At 39.2% G+C, this 27,274-nt stretch overlaps 1 protein-coding gene across 2 annotated transcripts in view; it reads left to right on the plus strand.

Annotated features, from left to right (window-relative positions):
- USP32 (ubiquitin specific peptidase 32) overlaps positions 1-27,274 on the plus strand; it is a 3,310,274-nt gene that overhangs the window by 3,169,538 nt on the left and 113,462 nt on the right. For both annotated transcript variants that reach the window (XM_044054559.1, XM_044054560.1), the window contains exon 33: positions 14,845-14,937. In XM_044054559.1, the coding sequence (XP_043910494.1) occupies positions 14,845-14,937 (93 nt within the window). The remainder of the gene's footprint in view (positions 1-14,844; positions 14,938-27,274) is intronic.

Genomic DNA, 27,274 nt, shown 5'->3' on the forward strand with positions numbered 1-27,274 from the left:
GAAGGTGAGCCACAGCTGGTTTTAGGTACTGATGTTCCCTTGGACAGAATGACTGCAAAGGTAGAGGTGAGTAGTAGTACCCAGGCTGACAGTGAGGCACCACTGTCAGAGGATGCCAGACTTCCTGTGGAAGGGGAGCTGGGAAGGGTTACAAGGAAAGAGTTGAGACAGGCTCAACTCTCAGACCCTACATTGCAAGGCCTGAGGCAGGTAGCTAGGGAGGTACCTGATTCTCAAGGAAAGGGGAAATCTGTATACTGGAACAAAAGGTTACTATACAGAGAGTGGACCCCCGAGGGAAGGCTAAAAGGTGAGAGAGTACAGCAGTTGGTAGTGCCTAGAGCCTACCATCTGGTGCTTCTAGCCATAGCCCATGATATTCCCTTTGCAGGTCATATGGGCATAAAACGTACAAAGAGGCGTATTATGCAAAACTTCTATTGGTCTGGAATTTCCAGAGATGTAACAGGGTACTGCAGGACCTGTGAGCAGTGCCAAAAGGTAGGCAAGGCAGGAGACAAAATGAGAGCTCCTTTGATGCCTTTGCCTGTGATTGAGGAGCCATTTTAGTGGGTAGCTATGGATATTGTGGGCCCTCTGAGTACCCCAAGTTCTACAGGGAAAAGTATATCCTAGTGGTACTGGATTATGCTACACGATACCCTGAGGGCAGTGGCTTTGTCCTTCATTGAGGCAGAAAAGGTGGCAAACGCTTTGTTAGAGATTTTCAGCAGGGTGGGTTTCCCAAAAGAAATACTTTCTGACAGAGGTGCCGATTTCATGTCAGAACTGCTGGTTTGTCTGTGGAAGTCCTCTGGGATGAATCATATGAAGACCACCCCCTACCATCCCCAGACTAATGGTCTTGTTGAGAGGTTAAACTCTACAATCAAGTCTATGCTACGGGCATTTGCAGATCAGTTTAAGAGGGAGTAGGACAAATATTTGCCCCATCTGTTGTTTGCTTACAGAGAAGTTCCCCAGGAATCCACAGGTTTTTCATCCTTTGAGTTGCTGTATGAGCATAGGGTGAGAGGACCTCTAGATTTAATTCGAGAAGAGTGGGAATGTGAGTGAGAGTCTCACAAGGAGTCTGTTGTGGCATACGTCCTAAACCTCAGGTCAAGGCTCAGGGAACTCATGCTCTTGGCCCAGAAGAACCTGGCAGAAGCCCAACAACAGAAAAAGGTGTGGTATGACAGGAATGCTCGAGCTAGAGAGTATGCTGTGGGGAAGCAGGTAATGGTTCTCATTCCTGTCAGACACAACAAGCTGCAAACATCTTGGGAGGGACCCTACAAGGTGGTAAGAAAGGTAAGTGATGTTAACTACATGGTGGAACTGCTAGAAAGATGGCAGGGGCACTAATTGTACCATGTTAACATGATGAAACCTTACCATGATAGGGAGGCCCTTGTGCTGAACATTTGCAGTGGATTGCAGGAGGAGTCTGAGGGAGAGCTGGGGACTGATCTCCTCAGTGAGGCTTGGGCTGACACCTCAGTGGAAGGGGTAGCAATGTCCCAGCAGCTATCTCCTACCCAGGTTTGAGAAGTCCGAGCAGTGTTGCAGGAATTTGGAGAGATGTTCACTGAGAAACCAGGGTGCACCCACCCAGTGCAGCACCAGGTAGATACAGGACCCCAAAGGCCTATTAGGCAGGCCCCTTATAGGGTGCCTGAGAGAGTCAGACAGACTCTGAGGGAGGAGTACAGGAGATGTTGGAACTAGGGGTGATTCAAGAGTCCAACAGTCCCTGGGCCTCCCCAGTGATGCTGGTGCCAAAGAAGGATGGCAGCAGCAGGCTCTGTGTGGACTACAGGAAATTAAATAGTCACACAGAGTCGGATGCTTAAACCATGCCTAGGACAGATGAGGCCCTAGAGCAGCTGGGTAGGGCTGCGTATCTTACAACCATTGATCTTACCAAGGGTTACTCCCAGTGCTAGAGAGAAGTCAGCCTTTGTGACTCCTTTTGGCTTGTATGAGTTCACAAAGATGCCCTTTGATATGAAAAATGCCCCAGCGAGTTTCCAGAGGCTGGTAGATAATATCCTAGCAGGAGCAGGAGGGTTTGCCCTTGCTTACCTTGATGATATTGCCATCTGCAGCCATTCCTGGCCAGAGCACCTTCAGCATGTCAAGGAGGTGCTGGGCAGACTACATAGGGCAGGGTTGACCATTAAGCCGAGCAAATGTCAGATGGGCAAAGTGGAAGCTATTCAGCCATGGCCTGCACCTGTTACTAAAAAGCAGGTGAGGGCATTTTTAGGGACAGCAGGGTACTACAGAAAGTTCATCCCAAGTTATAGTACCATAGCTGCTCCCCTCACAGACTGACCAGGAAGAACAGGCCAGATAAGGTAGTGTGGACCCTAGCATGTGAGCAGGCATTCCAGAAGCTTAAGGAAGCTTTGGGAGGACCCCCCCTGTGTTAGCCAGTCCAGATTACAGCAACAAATTTGTTGTGCAAGTGGATGCTTCGAACCATGGGATGGGGGCTGTACTTAGCCAGATTTCTTCAGAGAAGGAAGAGCATGCAGTGGTTTATCTCAGTCTTAGGCTCCAACCCAGGGAGGAATACTATGCAGCTGTAGAAATGGAATGTCTAGCCATAGTGTGGGCAATGCAGAAACTTCAGCCTTATCTGTATGGAAGAAAATTCCCTGTAATGACAGATCATAACCCCCTAATATGGTTAAACAGAGCCAGCCAGCAAAATGTCAAGTTGCTAAGATGGAGCCTGGGGTTGCAAGCATATATGTCAGTGCAGCACCGCAGTGGGATTAGCAATGCCAATGCAGATGGGCTCTCAAGACAGGGAATGGGGTGAGGTGCACTCAGATAGACCTAACCCTCTCAAGCGGCGTTTAACAAGGGTCACTTGAAAAACTAGCTTGAGTTCTCCCGGGGGGGGGGGTGAAGACTGGTAGAGAAGGGGTGAAGGCTGCTAGCCTAGTCAACTAGAATTTCATACACAATTCTGGCATTTGTAAATATAAATGTAGAATACAGGCTTGTGTCTTAAATGTAAAGAAATGCCGTTTCAACAATGTGGCAACATTGCCATCTGCTGTAAGGAAAACTAAGTCAAGCATTTCTTTTTGGTCCTTTGAAATTAAAATTACTTTATGTCCATTCCTTTGAAGTTAGAATTTAGAGTCGATGAGTCTGGAGTAAGCATTCTGCCTATTGTTTTAAGGCTAAAGTTAATGACCAGAATTTACATGTGGAATATTGCTCAATGTGTAAAATAATGTAAATACAGTTAATGTGTAGCCTGGGAACTCCAGTAAGGGTGTAAACAAATGATGTAATATTTTAGCAGAACTGCAGTTTCAATTTAAACATTGAGAACCAGAGATTATTAAGCATTTTTGTCTTGATATCCAAACTCAACACTGCCTGTTCTCTTAAGTAAGTTATCTTAGAAGTGTGTTTTCTTGTAGAAATAGCTAGGACTATAAAGGTTAGACTAAGTGTTTTTCTGTTATGTCAGAACTGTACTACTGATTTATTTTAAGTTTCTGTATGATCTCTGAACTCCGAAATAGCACTGTGGTATAGTAGTATTGTCTTGTGTTTTTAGTATTTATTATTAAATATTTTTAAAACCTCTTAACTGTGGCTGGTTTGTGTAGAGGTAGTAAGCTCTAGAGTACATTGCATGCTTATAAGTGATCCTGAACTAAGCCACTCTAATAAGCCTCAAGACTGATTAGTCACACTTACCAACTGGATAATAATATTGCACAGTAATAATTGGACACCCTTTAAGAGCCTTTGGGTAGCTGATAATTATTAGCTGGTGGTGGCAGTAATTACTACCGTATAGTCTGAGTAAAGGGGCACAGCTGGAGAATCTGTGTCAGCCTTTCCCAGGAGTGTCTGAGAAGTTGTATAAATACTTATCTCAAAGTGTGTGTGTGTGTGTGTGTGTGTGTGTGTGTGTGTGTGTGTGTGTGTGTGTGTGTGTGTGTCAGCTACTTAGGCATGGGACACGAAGCACTGGTTGGACAGAGAGGGTACTGGAGGTTAGCTTGCCAGGTAGGCTGAGATCTGGACCCTATAGCTGTGCCAGTGGGGAGTCTTATTGGGGACCCTGGGGAGCAAGGGAGCAACCCGCCCCAGACTGACTGTGATCTCTGTGTGCACTTAAGGGAAATTGTACTTTACTGTGTGTATTTGTTATCCTTTCCTCTTATATGAGACACCCTCTCTGGTGTTAGTGGTGAGGATTGAGGCTCCTTGATTGCTGGGACAGGGAGCGGACGTCACATAGGGTCTTAGGAGGATTGGTTTAAATTTGTGCTGGGCTTATTTAAAGCTGTCTGCTCCCTTCAGCCATTCTTTTCAGCCTCTTCTTCTTCCACTTCAGTCTAATCCCTTCAGTTATCCTTTCCACCTTCTTCTTCTACTCCAGTGGTGAAGAAGAGAGATCATTCTTCCTCTGAAGAGGACATTCTTTCTGAATCTGATCAGGAAGGATTGGACTATGCCTCACAAATCTTTGTAGAGAATGAACTCAGTTGCTGCGCCAATGAAGTCCTTGTAAATCCAGGATATCTGAATTATAGGCTTTTATGTGTATTCAGCCTTTTTTGATTTTCCATAAGGATAGCATGAGTCATAGAACTAACTCTTCCTTTATGCCTACGGTTGTTTCATAATTTACCCTTAACCAGACTATTCATCTCCCTGTGTTCTATCCTTACCCAAAAACAGAAAAGAAAGATTTCTTCATACCCTGGATGTCCAGAGACAATTAAGTTATCTGAACAAAACTAAAGGTTTTAAAAAGGGTCTACTACAGATGATCGAACTTTTAAAACATCGACTTTTATATGGCCATGACCATATGTTCGACATTTCAAAAGTTCGAACACCTGAAAAAAAAAGTAAAACAAAACAAAAAATCCTGGATGTTTTTGCAGGGAGACAAGCCCCCCTGCACACCCCACACCCCCTGTTATGTGAATATACCAACTCCGAGATCGCACTACATGTCCCACATGATCAGTTTCCAGCAAGAACTGACTGATGAGATGCAACAATTATTGTACTATTTGCCCGACAGACAGTTCTAACAGAAGTTACAGTTTCAGTTGACAGATACAGATTTAATTTCAAATGTTAAGCTGAGGCTGGTTTACATCTCTGTTACCAGCTAAGCCCAAGCATCAGGCTCCAGTTAACAGCTTTTGCTGTCAACACCAAGGTGAAATTTTTAAATTCTTCCTTTGCTGAATCTGTACTTTTTTGGACCTAACATAAAAAAACACAGCTGCAGAATATAGAAAAGGATGGAAAACCCTAACAGTTACTGGTGAATTTTTTTCCAGCACACAGTTTCAAGGAAGTAGTTGAGCCATCATCAACTTTTTTTTTTAGATGTGGCCAGCAGCAGCATAATCAGAGGTCTGGAAGGAACTTGTTACATTTCAGAATGGTCATCTACCCAGTGGTAGCAGTTACCAGCTTCAGCAGGGAAGATTAGTTCTCCTTTTGGAGGGCAGCAACAAAATCCATGAGGCCTTGTCCAACTGTCCCTCTCTGGAGACATTCAAGGGTCTCCTTTCTCTCCACTGCCTGCATGGGTGATCATCACCAGGGCAAATGGGTAAATAAGTAATATCCAGAGGAAGAGGATTTACCTTGCCCTTTCATACCCTTCCCCAGCACTACTCTCTATCTTTGTCTGATATCCCATCCCATCAAAAATGTTTAGCAAGAAAATAGTTCTTAAATCATGTAGTCAGAAGAATCATCCAAGATGTCCCACCAAACCAGAAAGGGTTATGTTACTGCTCCAGGTTATTTTTGTTACCAAAGAAAACAAAACACCGCAGACTCATCCTAGCAGCCCAAACAGATTTATTCCAAAAGACACTTTTTAAGATAGTCACACTGTAGCCTGTCCTTCTGTCTCTCCCATTAGGAGACTAGATGTGATTTTTTGATATTTAAGACACAAATCCACTATAAGGTAACGAAGGAATCGGAGATGTGTGCACCTCTGAGTCAGACATTACCAATTCAGGACTCTTCCGTTTGTTCTCACTCCAGCCTCCATGGTGCCCACCAAATGTATGTCTTTAGCTGCAGTGAACTATAGTTTGCAAAGCTCTTACCTAGCCATCTTTGAGTAAAGGTCTCTCTGACACAGTGAATGTAGCAAAGATGTGGCTGAAACCATCTCAGCTGCTCACATTTGTAGGATGCATTCTAGATGCAGTTTCTTGCATGACTAGCATACCCATGTACAGGTTCTTGCATCTTCAGAACCTAGTCTCTTAAATTGTTCATTTGCAATTTGTTATAGCCTGTCTCCATCTAAGGGCTTTGGGGTTTATGGCAGTGGCTGTTCCTGTGATACCATTCACAATATTTTACATGAGAGTATGTCAGTGAATGTTAAGAGTGAAGTGGTCCCAAGTTTCAGTTCCCATGTTTTAACAAATAAAGGTATCCAAAACCTGCAAATCACATCCAAGATAGAGACTGCTCAATCCAAACATGTTTATATTTAACTTATCTAAAGCCCCTACTCCTGAAGGCAGTTACCATGGACACTTCTGCTGTAGGGTGACAGTGTCAGAACAGACTTTCCAAGGTTTATATTCTCATTCAAAGGTCAGTTTGCACAGTAATGCTTTGGAAATCAGGCAGTCTTTTTCACATCCCAAACCTTTCATGGCTTCCTACCCTAGGACACAGCAACCATCCACACTCACAAATCTGGCAGTGGTTTAGTATATCAAGAAGCAAGGGAGACCGCATTATTATCCCTTTTGTTGGGAAGTGAAGAAAGTGTTGGAGTGAGGTATTTCAGCCAACCACTTTTTGATTGCAAATCATATTCCAGCAGAAGCCAGCTCTCATTAATAGGTAGGCGCCATCATTAAACAAAAAGAACACTGTGAAGAGGACAAACGCACCGGACAGCCGAGAAATTTGAGTAATTTATTCCAAGGTTAAACGTTAGACAATACACCACGTTTTTCGTCAAACTGTAAGACTTCATCAGACAAGACACAATTAAATTAACACACTTTTATATGCTGACAAATTTTAAATCACCCAATAAAACCCGTTGAAAACAATCCTCATGAATATGTATATAAAAAAACTCTCATCCAAACAAATTAAAATACATCACTAATTTGCAAATACATATATTGTTTGTGCAATATTTTGGGTACTAAAAGCATTAAATGATTTTTTGAAAACTTTTTGTATACAAAATATTCATGTATAAAATTCATAATTTTTAAAAACAGCGTTAAACCACAAATCAATTCATCAATGGACTAATACTCCCATCTAGTGGTCAAAAGTGGTATATAATATCTTTTTAGCCCAAAAACAGAAAACATGAATCAAACGTGAAATCAAAACATATAACATAATGAATATGAATCACACCTAAAAATACCCAAATACATATTTGTTAAATTGAATATTAAACCCAAAAGATATTTATACATAAATAAATGTGTATATTTCTGTAATATACATAAAATTATATATATATATATATATATATATAAAATAATAAATAGTGTAACCATAAAAATGTTGTATTATATAAATATTGTATTATATAAATATATTCAATATTTGAATATTTAAAACTTGTTTAAAATGTAATTATTGTATAAAATATATATATATATATATATATATATATATATATATATATATATAAATGTGCAATCAGATAAATAAATAAAATAAATAAATATACGTATAAATATATGTATGCACATGTGAACGCAATACTGGTCTGGTTACAATTTAGCTGCCCTTAATTTCAAAACTGGGGCAAGTGAAATATAATCGTTCAAACCTGGGAATTTATTGGCTTCGAGAACAATCTGCCAGTATAATTCCCGGTATTCGATCTGTGTCTCCCATAGGCCTCCTCTCTCGTCCTTCTGAATTTCTTCTAATATGAAAAATTTATACTTTGCTAGGGGACAGGTGTTAATGTGTTTATATAGTGCATTGAATTCTTTCTTATTTTTAATATCGTTTAAATGTTCGTATATCCTTCTTCTTATTTTCCTTTCGGTCTTTCCAATATAGAAAGCCGAACAAATTTGGCAAACCACAATGTATACTACTCCAAAAGAATTACAATTATTATGTACCTTACCAACAACTTCTCTATCTCTTGCTTCAATGTAAATGTTATGTGAATTAAACATAGATGAACATTGCATACACATACCACATGGATAAGTGCCCCCTATTCTTGTACTTTTCTTCCTCACTCTATGTTGAACTGTCAACCAATCCTTTATATGACTTACAAAGCCATGTCTGACCCAGCTCTGTTAGAAATGCTACATCTAAAGAAATCCCAATCCCTCAGTACCACACGCTCCAGAGCCTTTACCCTCATTACCACAATCAACAGAACGTGGAGGGGACAGGTTCATAACCCAGAGACTGCCCATGTTACGTTATAGATTTTCCATACATGTCAAATAGAGCATCTCACTAGCCGTCTTCAAGAGAAATCTTGATTAGCGGATGGGAAATAGAAAATTCACCCCGGGGATCACTCCAGTGACTCTGCTCGACAGAGGCACTGGGAACTAAGGTCGGGTGGCACAATGCCAGGGTAATCCTATGGGCTAGGTCTGTAAAGGCTCCAGGGCCATTAGCCTAGTACACACCTATGAACCTGTATTTCTAATATAACTTCCAATATTCACTAATAACTTACCAAGTACAGATTGCAAGTATGCAGATATAGGTTCAGTGAGCCATCCACCTCCAGATACTATAGGCCTCATAGGTGGCTTGTACCTATTTTTGTGTAACTTAGGTAGGCCATGTAGCATTGGTATAACTGGAGATGGAGTATTAAAAAAGTTTAACAACTCAACACTTGTATCATTGTTAAGCTGTAATTCATAAATAAGCATATTAACTTTACTAATATACTTAGCAATCTCAGTACTGATAATTTTGGTAAAAACAGATTCATCATTTAGAAATTCAGCCATCAGTGCCTCATAGTCTTTCCTATCAAATATTACTATTGCTCCTCCTATATCTGTTTCCTTTATAACAATACTGTTATGCTGCAGTTTCAGGAGAGCTTCATACTCAGCACATTAAATGATACCACTTTTTAGCTTCTTTCTAAGCATAAAGTTCATGAATTTCTTGTTCACAAACATTGTTAAATGCAGCAACTATTGGACAATTTACAGGTATAAAAGTGCTTGGTTTTCTATATACCTGAGCAGAGTGATGCACACTATCCCTGAATGTATACTTCAGGCTTAAATTTCTTATAAATAACTTTGTCTGTTAATGCTTCAACAACTGTGTCACTCATAGATGGAATCAATTTTAGCCCTTTTTATAACAATGAGATATAATTTTTAGTTGAGTTTAAAACTAGACATGTTTATTACAGTCTTAGTTAAGTCCTTTTGTATTTGGATCGGCTCCATGTCTGTGCTTCCCCATCTTCCTTGCCTTTGTTCTTTTTCTGTTCTTCTGCCCCTGGACAGATCTCGTGGACACACTTCTATCACTTCTGGAAAATTTAGACGAATCTGAAGTTGGCAAAAATCTTCAGCTTGTTGGAAGGTGACATTATTTGTTAATGCATCAGTAATGTGTGGGTTCTGTAATGGGGGAGGTGGGAGCTGGAGTTGGAGTTGCAGAAACTCTGTTAGCATGCATGGAAGTAACTCCACTGATATCACACTGTTCTTGTTCAGTCATATTATTTGGACTATTATGTTCATCAGAAGTAATTTTGTCTAGTGCATACACAGAGCCTTTAGTTGACTGGATTAGTGAGTGTAACACTGGATTTTTCTTAGTATTAATATGTTCCTTAGGGCAGGAAAAAATGCATTAAGATCTCTCTGCAGTTTACATTTCTTAGTAGCTTCTAAGCGAGTTTCATACTTAAGTCTGTCAAGCATCTGGTCCCTTAATCTGTGAGTGTCTCAGGAAATTTTCAGTCGCTGGGGCCAGCTTTCCTGCAACTTGTTTGCCTCTCCTTCCAACACCAAGTGCAGAAGCTACATCACCCTCAATCTCAAACTAACTGCATGGTTTCTCCAATTCCCCTGATGGCCAGACGTGCTTCCTTCGTGGGAGGTGCTGTCTGTATTTTGCCAGCTTCCTAGAAGCAGTCCACTCAAACAAATCTACAAGAGTAACTGGAAATGCTTCTGTGTATGGGCTAACAGTTCACAGGCTTGACATTTATTCCTCTTCTGTCACAGATGTATAGCATGTCGTCTCTACTCTGTTTAAAGCAGGCTCCAGCTACTACACTATCAAAGTTCTACGAACATGTTTATGGTTAGAAAACAGTGGTTTGACAATATTGATTCTAGTCGCTATGATCTCTTGTTTGACAGAAGTGACTTGATTATTGTAACCTGTTGTCTCTAATTGTTCATAAATAGAGAGTCATTAGTATTAAGTTTTGCAGCTCTTAACATTTGTTTTTTCACAATGTTTCTAAACGTGTATGGGGGATGCATACCTGTATGATGTAAGTATGTATTTATTTTTACTGCTTTTTATAGAGAAAGGTTTCAGTGTGTCTGTGTCTATCTTTAACGTATTGTCTAAGAAATTGATCTCAGTTTTTGAACATTCTCTTTTAAAACGTAAAAATTGAGTGGTGTCAGAGAATGGTAATCCACACAAGCACAAGACACCAAACAAATAAAAATACCAAACGCTGCTCCAGGTATCAATAAAAGCTGTCCTCCATTGCAATCTTCTATTCAGAAGCAAATATCACTGTAAATTCCACTTCAAATAATGTCAGTGAGACAAGTTCCACTAAAAACGGGTTTATTCAGCATGTATTAAAATAAAGCAAGACAGATTAAGTGCTTTCATCTCCATTCAGGAGACTTCATCAGAATCGTCTGCCATAATAACTTTTACACTTAATATAGTAGTGAGCTCCACTCCATTGGTCAACAAGTTAATCCAAAAATTCATGTGTCAAAATTGCATATCTACTGAGAGTATCCATAAAAGTTTTTATTAATTTTAATAATTTATTAGTTTTTGGTCTGCATATAACTGCGGTGGTGGTGCTGCGGTAGCGTTGTCGCCTCACAGTAAGACGTTGTCCTGTTCGATTCTCAACTGGAGCGTCTTCTGTGTGGAGACATGCGTGAATGGGCATACCTTCGTTGATGGTTGTGCGTTAGGGCCAGCAACTCGGCACGTAAAAATCTACTGCCAATCATTAACAGACCAGAGTTCCGCTGTGGCAACCCCTAACCGGGAAAAGCCGAAAGACACAACATTAGTTTTTGGTCTGCATTTATCCTGAAGTATGAGTTCATTATTTATTAATTATTAACTAGTTATATATAAAATATAAGCAGGTACACTACGGTGTATGTATTTTATGGGTACTCACAGTAGATATGTTTGCATAAGTATTAGCTGTGGGTGTACACATGGCTACAATGTTTTGTTGCTTATATAGTTCTGTTTGAAAGAAGAATACATTATTTCACAGAACAATATCCAACAATTCACAGAGTAAATGTGTATGGGTTTGTTTGTAAATTTATGCAAATATTTCTCAATTGATTGTATTCTAATGTCATGCAGTATCTTAGTAAATAAAGCATCAAAGTCAAGTATTATGAGTAGATGCTTATTAAGTATTTTATCATTTGTCCATTTGAATAACTGATTTAAGAACTCACTTGAGTCTTTTATAATTGTTTCAGTTTTATACAGATTTGTTTTCAGTTGATTATTGAAAAAGTTTAGAAATTGCTTCAGTTGCCCATCCACAGGCTGAAACAGTAGGGTGTAAAGGAGGATTCACAAGGGACTTATGTAGCTTGAGGATGCCAGAAATAAAAGGTGTTCTTGGTACAGTTACTAACAGGTATTTCAACAATTTATCATCAAAGCGCTTCTGGTTATATAAAGATTTTTATGGCATCATTTATTTTTGTAACAATATTTAAATATTCATTTCTAGTGATTTTTATGTATTCTTCAGTGTTTAGGAGTTCTTGCATCCTTTTAAGGTAGTTTGTAGTGTTTAATACGACAGCCCCCTTCTCCTTTGTCTGCTCCTTTAATTACAATGGAATCATTTTGTTGCAGGGACTTTATAGCGTTCCTTTGTTCAGTGGTTAAATTGTAAAAAGAACAGTTGCCAAATTTATTTTCCTTATATAAATCATAAATATCCTTTTCAACCAACTTCTCAAATGTCTAAATAATGATGATAGTTTGTAGAATAAAGCTGCTACTTCTCATATGTTCAGGTATAAAAGTTTCCATTTCTGTGCCCAATGTCAGTTTTAGATTTAAGTTTCCTATATAAAATATTTTATTTCTGATAAAGTGCGAGCAAGATCTATATTTCCTTGTGGAACAAAAGTAAGGCCATGGCTAAGCACAGATAATTCATATTCATTCAGTGTATAATCAGAAAGGTTAAAAACTGACACAGACTCATTTATATGCGTGTCTGGCTGCGTGCATTTGGTCGCTGAAATTTCTGGTGGCTTCTGCCAAAAGGATTTTTGAACCTGTTGTCAGTTTGCAAGTCATTCCCTATTGCAATATTAACAGCTTGCCATTTTTTTAATGTAACATAGGTAATATATTCTTCAAGGGCAACAGACACTGAATTTTTAGATGAAACACTGAAATGTAAAGTTGTTTGCCAGCAGCAACCTCTTCATTAGTTAAAAATCTTTTTAATGTGGAATTATTCAGATGACTTTTACTTCTGCAGGGATTGTACATATTGACTGATATTGGTTGATTATAATGACAGATGTCTGAGTCGCCTTTTATGGTTGAAATGTTTTGAAATGGGTAGTTTTGTCATTATTGGTTCATACGTTTTGTTTCATTACTTAATTTGTCATTATTGCTTCATACATTTTGTTTCATTGCTTAATGAAAAAATGTTCAGAATTACAAACTTAAAACACACTGTAAGAAGTAGTACTGTATTGTACAAGGAATATAATTTAATACAATCAGGAAGGTGAATCAAAGAAGACGTATATATGTGTGACCTAAAAAATATACAAGGGGCCTGTGGTTTGAAAACAGCCCAAAGGTATACTTAATCCGCCACTGGCCAGATGCATTTTCTTTAAATGTGGGTTTCAATGCCATTTCAGTGAATGTGAGTTTCAAGGGCAGAGAAGTTTACTCTTCATGCCAAGTCTGTTTTCATTGTGAGACTTTATTGTTTTGTTTAGTAAATGTCTTCAGTGTTTGTGCTATAAAATTTGAAATAAAAGTTTTAAATGAAATCCAAATATCTGTAATCATTGTAGAAGTAAAGAAGAAAATAGTATCACACTGACAGGTGTGAACAGTGTTTATGGTAACAGGTGAGAAATAGCCAAGTAATGGGAACCGCAATAGCTGTGGGGAGGGTGGGGGGGGGCCTGATTTATTACCCTGCCTAGGACCCCATTTGACCATGAACCGGCTCTGATTGTGTGTTGTGCATCTGAAATGTTAATAGATATGAAGAAAGTCACTGCAAGACAAAAGTGCTCATCTGTTTGAAAATAAAGATTTTTTTGAAGTAAGCAGCTGGGTCTAGAGTATTAATTTGGATGCACTACAGCTGTTTAGCTCTGAAAGCCAGAAACAGAAAATAACTACCTGGGACCAGGACTTCATATCACCTACGTACATCCCAATGCAACAAGTCAGATAACGTCACTGATATATGTGTGTGTGTGTGTGTGTGTGTGTATATATATATATATATATATATATATATATATATATATATATATATACATTTACATTTACATATGTTTATATATGTATGAATACACACATGTGAGTGCATGTACATCTGTGTCTGTGTGTGTGTATATTTATATATATATATATATATATATATATATATATATATATGTTCTCTAACTCTGTTGGAAAAATATGGAATAAACTACCCTCTGAAATCACATCTCAGACTTCTCTCTCACTTTTTAAAAGGAATCTAAAACTGTATCTCAATAAACACTGGTTATGCTCCTGTACTAACCCTGACTAATTCTTTTCCTAGTCACTAAATCTCACCCTACATCCTTTATTGTCTTCCCTTTATGTATCAATAAATAATATTATTGTATACAACATATCTGTATATATGTATATTGCACCTTCTCATAAAATCACTATGAGTATTCTAATTTGTACTACTTGTGTGAAAAAAAATTGCCTTTATGTAACAATTGCTGTTTCTTATAATATCTGTCATAATTTCTATATTAACCTTCTATTAACTTTGTATGATTTCTTGGAGCTTTTCTCCCAGGGCCTCTACTGAAAATGGACATGTATCCAGCTAGACTAGACCGGTCAACAAATGTAAAATATATATATATATATATATATATATATATATATATATATATAGGCACACACAATACGTATGCCCTACTCTGTCTCTCTCTCTCTCTCTCCCTTGTATATAGGTTCATAGGTTGGTACTAGGCTCTAGGCCCTAGGGCCTATACAAGCCTAGCCATAACAATTCCCTGGCTATTGCTTCCCAATGCAACAAGTTATATATAAAAACAGTAAATGTTCAGTTTTTGTTTGTCACTATTTTCCAAAATATGCTCTCATTATTTTAACATAATATAGCAAATATAATGTTTGTGATAATATGTGCATTTGTTATAAATGAAGTGACCAATTCCATGGTGTGAACTTATTGGGAATTAAACATTTTTCTGTCCTCTATAGTCACATTTACTGTCTCGAGTCATTACATATATTAGTGCAGAAAGATATTCAGATGTTTTAATTTTTCTTTCGTTTCAGTGCCATTCAGGAATATTGGGAGGGGGTCACTACGTAACTTATGCCAAAAACCCAAATAATAAATGGTACTGCTATAACGACAGCAGCTGCAAGGTAAGTTATCCATTATAACTTTTGTGGTACTAGTAATACACCAAAATGTAACACAAAAAAACTTGAACAAGTAAAGTCTACATTACTGGAATAAGAATGATATTTTTGTTATTTAATGCAGTGTAATAGCACTATCATGTTATCTACCTGGTTTAGAGTTGCATTATGTATTTCTGATGTGTTCTGATGACAATTTTACCTTGAGTGTTTATAGATGGGTTGACATTGTATGTAGTGTTTTTTGTGTTGTTTTAGTGTTAAAGTTTAATCTTTAAATCATGCCCACAGTTACTAGTACTGCAAATTCCGTTGTAATATTCCCAAAATTCTCATGTCTTTCTAGTAATTCATAATGTATAATCATTGGCCGTACAAAGGGCATGTACCAGTTACCTAAGATTTCTCCAGCAGCCCTAGCATTCCTTGATAATACTCCAGTATGAGATCTGGTACTACCAGATGGATTGAAATTGTAGGCTGTCAGCTGGGCATCTAAACTTTTTCAGGCTACTATCCCTCACTTTAGCCATAATTCTCTGTAAAACTGTCTCCTGTCCTCATATGTTTTGCCACTCATCAAGTTTGCATGTGGGATAAATCAGTTCTAGGCTGCTTCATTGTTAAAGTTGCTACTTTTTGAAAACAAATGTTAATTTATGCATCATTCTTTTTACATTTCAGTTTAACCTTCTTTCTGCTCTTTTTTGATCAATTGGTGAGTTGCTTGTCATTCTTGTTGAGTTTTCTTCCCCTAAGCTAGTCAGAGAAAACAGTATATCTTCCATATCCGATTCAAAGTTCAAATAATTCTGTATTCCATATTACCATTTATCTGTTCCATAAAATTTTGCTGGAGCCTCTTTGTCACAGTGAACACACATTAAAGGAAATTGATCAGGGCTTTCCTGAAGGTGGAGCAAGAAGGTTTTGCTTTTACCCTCATAGGTGTGATGGGGGTAAGAAAAGCTCCATCACTGCCCCTCCTTTCACTTTCTCATATTAAGTTTCTTTACTAATGTCCATCTCGGCAGTGGTTCTGAAGGCTCAGTTATGAATGTACAGGCATCAACTTTGGTAGATCTGCTACCATTGGATGTGATCTGAGCCTGGTGCCAAAGACTATGGACTGAATACCTTGTTTGTGGCCAGTGTCATTGATAGTGGTAGCTCTGGTTCTGTTGCTGTCAGCAATAGGGAGACTGCATGGCCCTGGATTTTGGTGTCTGCCATTCTCTCAGCCTTCACCCAGACACTGTTGGAGTTGTTGCTGATCTCGGCTGCAGGGATGCAGCCTTACGCATAGTTGATATAGGGAGTCATATAGGGTGCAGTGATTCTAAGAGTGCCTTTACCCCATTTATTTATTTTTTAAAGTAATATTTTTTTTCTCTAAAAAATAAAATGCACCTACTTAAAAAATAAATAATGCACCTGAAGCACAACAGGCGTGGGGGAGAGGGGTGCTCTAGTTCAGTTAACTTGACATTCACATCACGTTAACATTGCAAGGTCACGTGTGTACAGACCTTGCAACTTTCAAATCTAGGCACAAAGACAGTTGAAGGGAGGGTTTTTTTTTTCTAATTTTAAAATTTATATTGGTAATCGGGACAAAATCAGTGACATGTTGAGCTTGAGGAATAGCGAGGTGAGTGTTATTACTGTTTTGTGACCTAACGCTGGCAATGATTAACCAGATATTTTTTGGCAACATTTTTCTGGCATTGTGGTTTGTGCTGATAGTTGATAAGAGGAATGTTGCTTTGAGATAAGTGCTATTAACTGTGTTTTTTACACTGGCAATAATTCACCATATGTGTTTTGACAATATTTATCTGGCATTTTAATTTGTGTGAAGCAACTTGATTGGAATACTTTAGTCTGTGTTCCAGCTTGTGTAAATAGTGGAGCATGTTATTACTGCTTTTTGCAATAACTTTGGTAGTGATCAACCAGTTATTTTGACAAAATTTCATTGTGTGTGTGTGTGTGTGTGTGTGTGTGTGTGTGTGTGTGTGTGTGTGTGTGTGTGTGTGTGTGTGTGTGTGTGATGTTCATGTTTTTAGGCCTGATATCAGGATGTCCTATTTTGAAGGTAGACTATAGGACCAATGTACTAGTCTATTTTCTGAAACAAAAATAGATGACCTTGTGTGAAAGAATTTTGCAGTATGGTTCTCTAAAGTCTATTGATTTTACACTGCCTCACTGATACTGTGCTTATCTTTTCTGTCATTTTTGTCGCATTCTTTTGAACACGAGTAGTATCCCACATTCCTATTTGAAGCTGGAAAAGTTATGTGCTATTTAGTATTTAAATTTAATGTTAATTAGATCTCCAGATTTTTAGCTAGATATACCTACATTCCAGTGGCCTTTGTTACTATTGTCAATGTCTGTAGGTTGAGAGATATGTTGTGGAGGTGAAGCAATATTGTATAGCCATAGGATATTGTGGCTATAACTGCTTAGTTGAGGTAGAGATGACTGTGCAGAATTAACTGACCCACTTGTCATTTGATCATTTTAAACAGACACTATCTGACTGTGTAGGGCTAGTGTGCATTTGTGAGAAGTAAGATGGACTACTAAACTGGTTACTGCACAGACAGATTAGGCATAACTGCTGTGACTATCTTCTGTGGAGGAAAATGAGTAGTTGCCTGCTGCTGTTTGCTTATTATTTTTTCTTTGCTGGATTAATGTGATTGTGTGAAGCAACATGCAATAGTTTGTGTTGCGACTGTTTGCTTGTAGCAAAGATGAAATAAGTTAGAGGGTTATTCTCTTTTATCACAGTCAGATGTCCAAATTGTACAAAGTGGCTATGACTGCTTGGTGGGAGTTGCCTGGATGAAATTAATTTGCATCCTCATCTTTAAAAAAATAAGGGATAAATGCTTCACCGAATATCCAGACATTCAGAATTTACTGAAGATGGTGGCCCCCACAAACTAAAGCTGTAGAAGTAGATTTTGACAACGGCTTAGTCTTCACCTCTGCCATGAACCCCACCTAATCTAAATCAGCGTTGCTCGTAGGTGTACAGAGAGGGTTGCTGTACTTGTGTGGGGGTAGGGAATGATGCCTTTATTTCTTTAACATTCCTCCCAAACCACAGATGTCATATCTTGTGTTGGACTGGGGACAGAATGGTCATTATTTATTTAACTTAACTTCATATGGGTGCATGGTGGTCACTATAAACTGTAAGGGAGCTCTGTACTGTCTCTAGAAGTAACAAGTTGGAAACATTATTGAAATAATTGTTTCTCCATTTTCCTCACAATCAAGCATTTGATGCATATACAAGTGGCTGTCTTTTGGGGGAGAGTAAATAAGCATGCTGTTTTATATATGTGTGACAGCAAATATATTACGTTCTATTTATTTATTTTTTTCTGTTTTGTATCAGAATGACATCGGAAGGTGGGAGGTAGACAGTGAAGAGTTATGCTTTATATACAAGTAAAGCAGTATCAACTTTAAAATATGACTGTGGGTATTTGTGCCATAATTTTAATTCCAGATTAACACCAGAGGGGGATACAAAAATTGACTACCTATTTTGAGGTGTGAAGCTAGGGTGAAGGTGCTGTTCATAGGTAGGTACTAGGCTATTGGCCCTAGGGCCTATGTAAGCCTAGCCAAAAAGGTACCCTGGTTTTCGCCACACAAGAAAATTATTTTCCTGTGCCCCTGTTGAGCAGAGCCACAGAAGTGATTCCCGGGGTGAATTTCCTATTTCCCATCCAGTCATCAAGATTTTTCTTGAAGAGTGCTAATGAGGAGCTTTGTTTGATATAGATAGGTAGTTTGTTCCAGAGTATGGGAAGTCTCTGGGACAGGAATCTATCCCTCCAGCATGTTCTGTTTATTGTAGTGACAAGGTTTAGATCCCTAGAGGGTGTAGTTCAGAGGGATTGGGATTTCTTTAAGTGGAGCATGTCCAACACCTCTGGGTTTGACATAGCTTTGTATGTTAGGCAGAGATCGCCTCTGAGTAAGCGATATGCAATGGAGTAAAGCTGGAGTATTTTGAGACCATCTGCGTAGGGCATCTGTTTGAGGCCAGTAATCCTCTTTGTGAGGTATTTCTGCGACCTTTCCAGTTGTTGTAGATGTCTTGTGAGGCGCATACCAAAAGGGGCGTTGTACTCTAAAATGGGTCTAATGAGTGATGAGTAGAGGGGAACAATGACCTCTTTTTTCCTGGGTGAGAAACATTTTGTGATGAGGTGTGCCACGTAGAAATATTTCCTGGCTACTGTGGCGATGTGATTATTAAAGGAGAGACTACTGTCCACCTGTGTCCCAAGGTCTCTTGTCATACTTTCGATGTTAAGTAGACTACTGCCTATGTGGTAGTTCATGGGTACAGAGTTTTTACCAGATATGATGTATGTATCCTTGCAAGCATTGTCTTCTCGCTTTATTGTGACTTGGAGTTTTGTTAGCTTCGAGCCTTAAAAGTTGGACACAGTTTACTTCTTCCTTGAAATAGAAAGTAGCATTGAATTTCTTTTCCACAAGCATGGTTTTATTCAGGCCATCATTGTTTCAAAAGGTTGGGGGGGAAAGCCCTAAAATGCACCACAGAAAGTCTGTAATCACATGGTTTCTGGTTTCCTAGCAGCTCCCCGACCGCCAGCTTAATACAATTATTTCCACTGCAGTTATTACATTGTAGTCTTGGTCAGTTAGGATACTGAAAAGAGCAGGAAAAAGCAAAGTGAAAGAGTAAGACAAAATGTCTTCCTTTAATCATAGTTGTTCTCACTGGCTGACAAAGGTTCTTCAAAAATCTCTAAAATACACTTCAGAGCATCTAGAACCCTTCTGGCTTCTGGCCCCTGGCTCCAGATCCCTGGCTTAATGCACTTGTGTCCTCCACAGTTTTTAGTTTGCAGTCTTGCTTAGATTGAACATGCTGGATAAATGAGTGAAGGAATGAATAACTGCAGGAAAAAAACAGAGTAAGACACACACGGAGGAGGAAAAAAAAGTAATCTGGAGTGTCAGTGGGCCTAGATGTTAGGTGTGTTCGGTGATGCATATATAGCCTTTTTGCCTTGCGTGCCAAATTACCTAAACCCAGCCCTGCTCAGCTGGGTTGGCTTTTGAACTCCTTATTTCAAGGCTGTTTTCATAGGGCTTCAGCTCATCATTGTCATTGTTTGAGGGTCAAGAATTCGGAACTGGTGACTCCCTTCTGTTGAGGAAGGTAATCTGTTTTTTGTCTGTGAGTTGCTTAAACTGATAGAGCTGCTTCTGTTTCATTTTATTTTCTGCTTTGAGAAATCTGCTTGGCCTAGTGTTTTTGTTCTATGTGGCAAATATACACTTAAATTACACAGACTGCACATTTCACATGCTGTTTTTCATTGGCTAATTTGTTTCTTGAGTGATACTTAAGTCCACTCAGTATATCCGTGACCTTGTCTTTTCGTAAGACTCAAGGCCTGCAAAAACTAACAAGCACTGTTGGTCACTCCTTGCTGGTGAGGAAAGTAATCTCTTTTTTTGTCTGTGAGTTGGTTTAACTGATAGAGCTGCTTTCTATTTTACCAATTCCATTTTTTTTTTTTTTTTTGAGAAATTTGCTTGACCTGATGTTTTTGTTCTTTGTGGCATATAGACACTTAAATTACCCAGGCTGCATATTTCATATACTTTTTTCATTGGTTAATTTGTTTCATGAGTGATGCTTAAATACTATACCTGTGGCCTTGTCTTTTCTGATAAGACTTAAGGTCTGCAAAGGTTACAGGCACTGTTGGTGAATCCCTGCTGGTTATTTTTCCCACCCACTTTACCTTTTAAACTTGCATAAAATCCTGTTGTACTTCATTACTTTTTAAACTTGGTGATTTTAAGCTGCCCACACTTACTGTATTATAAGCTCCTCCCTTTCCACACTGCCGTTGATATATTTACTTATTTGCATTTTCTTATGCTTATTTTGAAAAAAATGTGCATGTTGCCTCTCATTGTCTGTTTTCTAGTTAGCTGTCAGATAAATTAGTGTATTTTTACACTGTAGCAAGCTCTTTTCTGTGTTTTTACAACAAGAGGACAGAGGATTTTACATCTAGTGGCAGTGGGTGGTAGCCTGGTCTGTATATGTTGGGGAACACACTAGAGATCCCTTCATATATATTTTTTAACTGGCAGGAGGGTTATTAACTTATTCACTCTGGAGTAGCTCAGAAAATGCTGACTGCTTACTTCCATCATAGGACCAACAGTACAGCCTGAGCTCTTTTTCAGATGATCCATTTGTAATACCATACAGAAAACAAATGTTCATAACTATTTAACCATAAGAGCTAGACTGAAAATGTAAAAGCGGAAGTTGTTCACCAGACACAGATCTTTCCAACAGTGCAAAAGTTGATAGTGTACGTTTAAGTCATTGTTAAATATTTGCCAAGGAATGCTGATGTTATGCATGTTTTTACCTTTTTGGTGAAACAAATCACAATAGTTTGGTGAACATACCCTGTAGACTAATGTAATTTGTAATTAGTTTGTGTGAATGTCAGCTTTAAAATTATACCTTAACTGTTAATGTGTGATGCTTATTTACTGCAATATTCACAGAAATATGATTGTTATATATTTTCATAATCTGACACTTAAAGCGTAACATCTCATCACCTGTAACAGATAGAGACTACATATCAGTGTGCAAGTTGTGTGGTTCAATGTCAGCTTCAAAATGATCCATTATGTGCATCGTCACCATGCTCCCTTGCAAAGAAATGGGCCTAATAATGAGAAATATCCTAATTTCCATAATGAGTCAAATAAGCCAAGTATTTGATTTTTATCCTTGTCGTAGATGAGCATTAATTTTTTGCAGAAATTGCTATTTGTTCTGCTGTGAATATTACTCTTCACCCTTGACATTGCTTTAATTCTTTGCATACATGATCACAGAAATATGGCAAATATATTAGTTTTCATCATCTTACATGCGAACAGGCCATGACATTTGTCCATGTATGATACTCACAATTCATATTATTACTTGAAATTGTACATTTTGATAGTGGCTTCTGAAAGAATTCTTCACTCATTACCTTGCCATACTTCCTAGCAGTTATTTACCAAAATATCATAATATCGTAAGTGTCATAACCTAAGTCATAAACAAACTGTGATATCTGTACGTGTACAACATACAGATAGTTCTTTTACCATCTTAAAATGAGGTTATACTCAGCGTGTTGACAAGTTCCCTAGCAGACTTAATTCAACAAAATATGAAAATTATCATAATTTTCATAACCTGAGTCATTACATGTAATATCTGTACATATAAGTATAGCATACAGTTACAGTTCTTTTAAGGTGTTGTAAGTAGTGAAAGAGGTTTTCATAAAATTTAATATAGTTTTCCTTACCATAGTGGCCCTACTTGGTTATGCTTGCTTTTTCTATCCTTTGTCACAAGTGATATGACTCAGTGTTATATTGTAACTACACATATTGTAAGTTAATAATGTGATAATGACTTGCATTTCATTACTGTGAGGTTCTGCATGTTCAGACAAAGGTGATAATTGCTGCACCCTTTTGAGCAGACATTCATTACATTCATGGTGCAGGTATAAGGTAAGACTAACTCATTACTATGTCTCAGTAGAAGTAGTATAATAAATTACTGAGCCATTCTTCTCACATAAATTCTAGATAAACCAAAAGTATTGTCTCAGCTGGGGTGCCTTCTGTGTGTATCCTGGATGTCCTTCCTGTGTTTATCTTGGTTTTCTCTGGGTGTTCCATTTTTCTCCCACATTTCAAAGACATGATGTATAGGTGGATTGGATACTCTAAATTGTGTGTGTGTGTGTGTGTGTGTGTGTGTGTGTGTGTGTGTGTGTGTGTGTGTGTGTCCAGTCTATGCACAGGACTAACACTCTTGTCCCACAAAAGGCCAGAATTTGTTATAGAAAGAGCAGTAAGGACCATTGTCCTTATTGTTGCCCCAGTGAATTGGTTGATGGCATAACAGGCAGGGGAAAGAGAGTTCAATAATAAGCCAGTTTTCACTTGCACATCAGTATACCTGATTAGGATGAAAAAGAAGGGTTATACTTGTCTCTTGCATTTATGAACAGTGAGGGCTATAAGGCTGTTCCTCCTACCATTACATTTGGAATGCATTGCCCGCCTTTTTAATGTGACCCTCTCTATTCTTTTGTTTGTTTTTCAGTTAAAGGTGAACCACATACAAAGACTAAAAGAAATGTTTATTTCATCATGGTTTGGTGTTTCCTACATTTTAACACCACTGTGGGACTATTTACAGATTTTAAAAGATTTTTATACATAATTTCTGAGTCTGTCCACATGGGGTCTGACATATTGAAGTAATTTTGATTGATTAGTCTGCCTCTAGGTGTCCCACAATGCAGTGTTTGTCTGTAAAAAAAATTACATCACTCAGGCCTCTTTCTTCCTAAAGCTCCTGTCATTGCATTGATTTTACATGCATACATTGCTGCATTGCAGTCAGTTTTAAGTAACATTTCATGCCGTTCAGTGACTACTTAAAACACAAACAGTGCAAATACCACAGGACAGACTTTCATAGTGCTTTTTACTGCTGCTTCTTTTTAGAATGGCTAAATTGCAGTCTTTTGTGAAGCCTGAATTTGTACTACTTTGACTCGTCTCCCATCCCCCTTCATGCCTAACTTCCGTAGCTGTCAAAGTGCTAAGGGTAATTTCAGCTGTTACCCGCTGTGATTGACAGCTCACAGCAGGAGACTTGACTCGTGTACTGTTTCCTTGTTCTAGCCTTTACTTTCTATTTGGGTAGGGGAAAGACCAGGGAGCTATGACATCACAGCATGGGTGGGCTTTTAGGATGGTCATGGTGATGTCAGTTTGGGGAGGGAATTGGCCAGAAAACTACCTGTATTCATTGGCCTTGATGACATCAGTGAATCGGAGACTGCAGCAAGCTTTTCCAGGGTGGGATAAAAGTTTTTTGAAAGTGAAACCACCACAGTACAGTAAGGTACTGTTCTAGTGGAGAGAAACAGTTGATTTAAAATATTTTAAATGCTGTATGGTTGTTTATTTATAGCAGAGAAAGTAAATAGGCAGAAAAAGGACAGAGAAGTTGAACATTTAGTAATAGAATCCCATTGTTGTCCTTTAATAACTTATATATTTTGCATGTGAGCTGTGCTGTTAATAGGCAAGAACATAATGCTTCAGTAGATTTTGTTTACGGAGGTGATTGCATATGTGTGTGCTTATATCTGTGTTACAGTATACCTATATACATATATATATATATATATATATATATATATATATATATATATATATATATATTCATAGGTTTATACTAGGCTATCTGCCCTAAGGCATTTATAAGCCTAGCCCAAAGTTATGTGGCTTACGCCACCCCTTATGTTAGAAATAATGTGCCCATTAGTTTGTTGTGCCTCTGTCCAGCAGTGATACAGAGATGATTCCCGGGGTAAACCTACGATCTCCCATCCACCGGTCAAGATTTCTCTTGAACAGAGCCAGCGAGGTGCTCTGCCTCACATGGACCGGGATTTTATTCCACAGCATGGGGAGTCTCTGGGTGATAAATCTATCCCTCCAGCACGTCCTATTTATATCCGTGCTAAGGTTTAAGTCACTTGCTCTAGTGGTTCTGGTGGATTTGGATTTGTTGAGGTGGAGCATGTCCATTAATTCCGGGTTGGTCATGGCCTTGTATGTCAGGCACAGGTCACCTCTGAGCAGACGGTATGCAACTGAATAGAGTTGGAGTTTCTTCAGTCTGGCAGTATATGACAGGTTTTGGAGTCCCTTTATCCTTTTGGTGAGGAACTTTTGGGGTCTCTCCAATTGCTGCAGGTGTCGGGTGAGATACATCCCGAATGGGGCATTGTACTCGATCATTGGTCTGATAAGTGAAGAGTACAGGGGAACAATGACCTCACTTGATCTGGATGTGAATCCCTTCATGATCAGATGGGCAATGTAGAAGGTCTTTCGAACCACTTTAGCAACGTGAGTGTCAAACGAGAGGCCACTGTCAACCTGGGTACCCAGGTCCCTGATAACCTCTTCTGTGCTTAGTGGGTTGCCACCTATATGGTAGCTTGGGGTTACCTTGTTTTTCCCGAAGGGTATGACTATACACTTTTTTGCGTTTAACTTCAGGCCATGGCTTTGGCACCAGCTATCAGTTTCCATGAGACCTCTCTGAAGGATGTCTGTGTCCGATGTACTATCCACTATGGCACCCAGTTTGCAGTCATCCGCAAACTTTGTCAGCCATAGTCCTCCTATGTTTGCCTGTACTTCTGAGAAGTAGATGCCGAACAATAGGGGGCCAAGGACTGAGCCCTGTGGGACACCACTTGTAACCGGCTTGGAGTCTGACATGGCTCCAGCAACTCTAACCCTGTGGGTTCTGTCCTTTAGCCAGTTTGCAACCCATCTTGTGACATATGAGTTTACATTTAAGCTGGTAAGTTTCTCTATGATACCCGAGTGGGGTATTGTGTCGAAAGCTTTTGCAAGGTCAAGGTAGGCTGTATGGACTGCCTTTCCCTCATCAATGGCCTTGGTAACTGTTTCGAAGAAGTCGACCAAGTTCAAAAGGCAAGATCTGCCCTTGACAAAGCCAAACTGGGTTGGGTCCAAGGTCTGCAAGTCCCCTATGTCCTTGTTTATGAGTTCCATTATGATCCTCTCCATAGCTTTGCAGACCAGGCTTGTTAAGCTTATGGGGCGGTAATTACCAGGGTCTGTAGAGGCACCGCCTTTGTGGAGTGGGACCACAGTTGCCGTGCACCACTCCTTGGGCACATATCCTGTGGTAAGGCTAAGATTAAACAGCTGCCTTATGTGCGGGTTTAGTTCTTCATTGAGTTCATGTAACACACAGCCAGGGACACCATCCGGTCCCATTGATGCTGTGTTTTTAGCTTTAGAGAGAGCAGCTTTCACCTGCGCATTTGAGATGTCTGGGAGGCTACACTCTGTTGGGATAGTTATCTCTCCTTTTGGGGGGGGGTGAAGTTTGCGCTGAACCTGTCTGCCAGTATGTTGGCAATGTCTGTGGGTTCAGTGATTTTTGTATCATTTTGGACTAATTCTGAGCATATCTGGGAGTTTCCACCCAGGTTTCTGACATAGCTGAAGAAGGCCTTATGATTGTCTTTTGAATCTATGGCAATTTTTTCTCAAAGTTAGCCTTGGATGATTTTATGAGGGATCGTAGTTTCTTGCTAGTATTGATCAAAGATGCCTTCCCTTTTTGGGATTTTGCTCTATCATGCAATAGCTTTCTCCTCTTATTGTAAAGTTTGTTTATGGCTGGGGTCCACCAGACTGGACGTTTGCCCTTGGTGGAAAGAGTCTTGGTTTTATTTGGGATTGCCTGATCCATGCAGTCCTGAAGGTGTTCATAGAAGGCATTTGTAAGGGCTTCCGCAGCTTGGGTTGTGGTTTCCATTGGCTCGGGGGCCTTGAAGGATACCACATCTGTCTTGAGTAGTGTGAAGTTTGCTTTAGAGAAGTCCTTCACTGTGGTCTTTTTTGTTTGGGGTGGGGGCGGGATGTGGATTTCTAGTGAGATTAGTTTATGATCTGATCTCACCAAAGAGGGATATACTTCCGGTGTGGAGCATTTTGTCCCCATGTTTGTGATGATGAGATCTAGTATATTTTCTCCTATTGTGGGGACGGTGACTAGTTGTTCCATGGCATTTGAATTTATGAACTCCAGGAACCTTTGGGCTAGAAAGTTGGGGCTTGAGTAATGTTCCCAGTCTATATTCGGGTAGTTGAAGTCACCCAATATGATGGTGTTTGGTGATACATTTATACCCTCCAGTGTCTTCAGGAAGGCTGTGTGGGTTTCCTGAGTTTGAGAGGGTGGCCTGTAGCATGCTACAAATTGTAGAGCAGTTTTGCCTATGGTTAATTGCACCTGGATGGTTTCCGATGCTTCATGCGTAGCCACCAACCTGGAGGTGTGGGTATCCTTGATGAATATGGATACACCCCCTCCTTTTGTGGTGTGGTCCGGGTTTTGGGGCCGATGGTGCTGGGGTGCTCTCAGGAGCCTTGAACCAGGTTTCAGTCACAGCACAGACATCGATGTTCTCCATACTGAGAAGGGCCTCGAGTGCGTGCATTTTGAGATTTAGACTTCTGGCATTGAGCAGCATTACACTTAGTTTCTTCCCGTTTTTGTTTTCTAGGGTGGTAGGTTTAGAATTTGAGCCTTGCCTAAAAAAGGCACTATGGAGGTGGCAAGAGCCTTAGCCAATATCCGGAATCCCAGGGG

The sequence above is a fragment of the Protopterus annectens genome, chromosome 13.part0 (genome assembly GCF_019279795.1).
Source record: "Protopterus annectens isolate FY-2018-M chromosome 13.part0, PAN1.0, whole genome shotgun sequence".
In the NCBI taxonomy this organism is placed as follows: Eukaryota; Metazoa; Chordata; order Ceratodontiformes; family Protopteridae; genus Protopterus; species Protopterus annectens.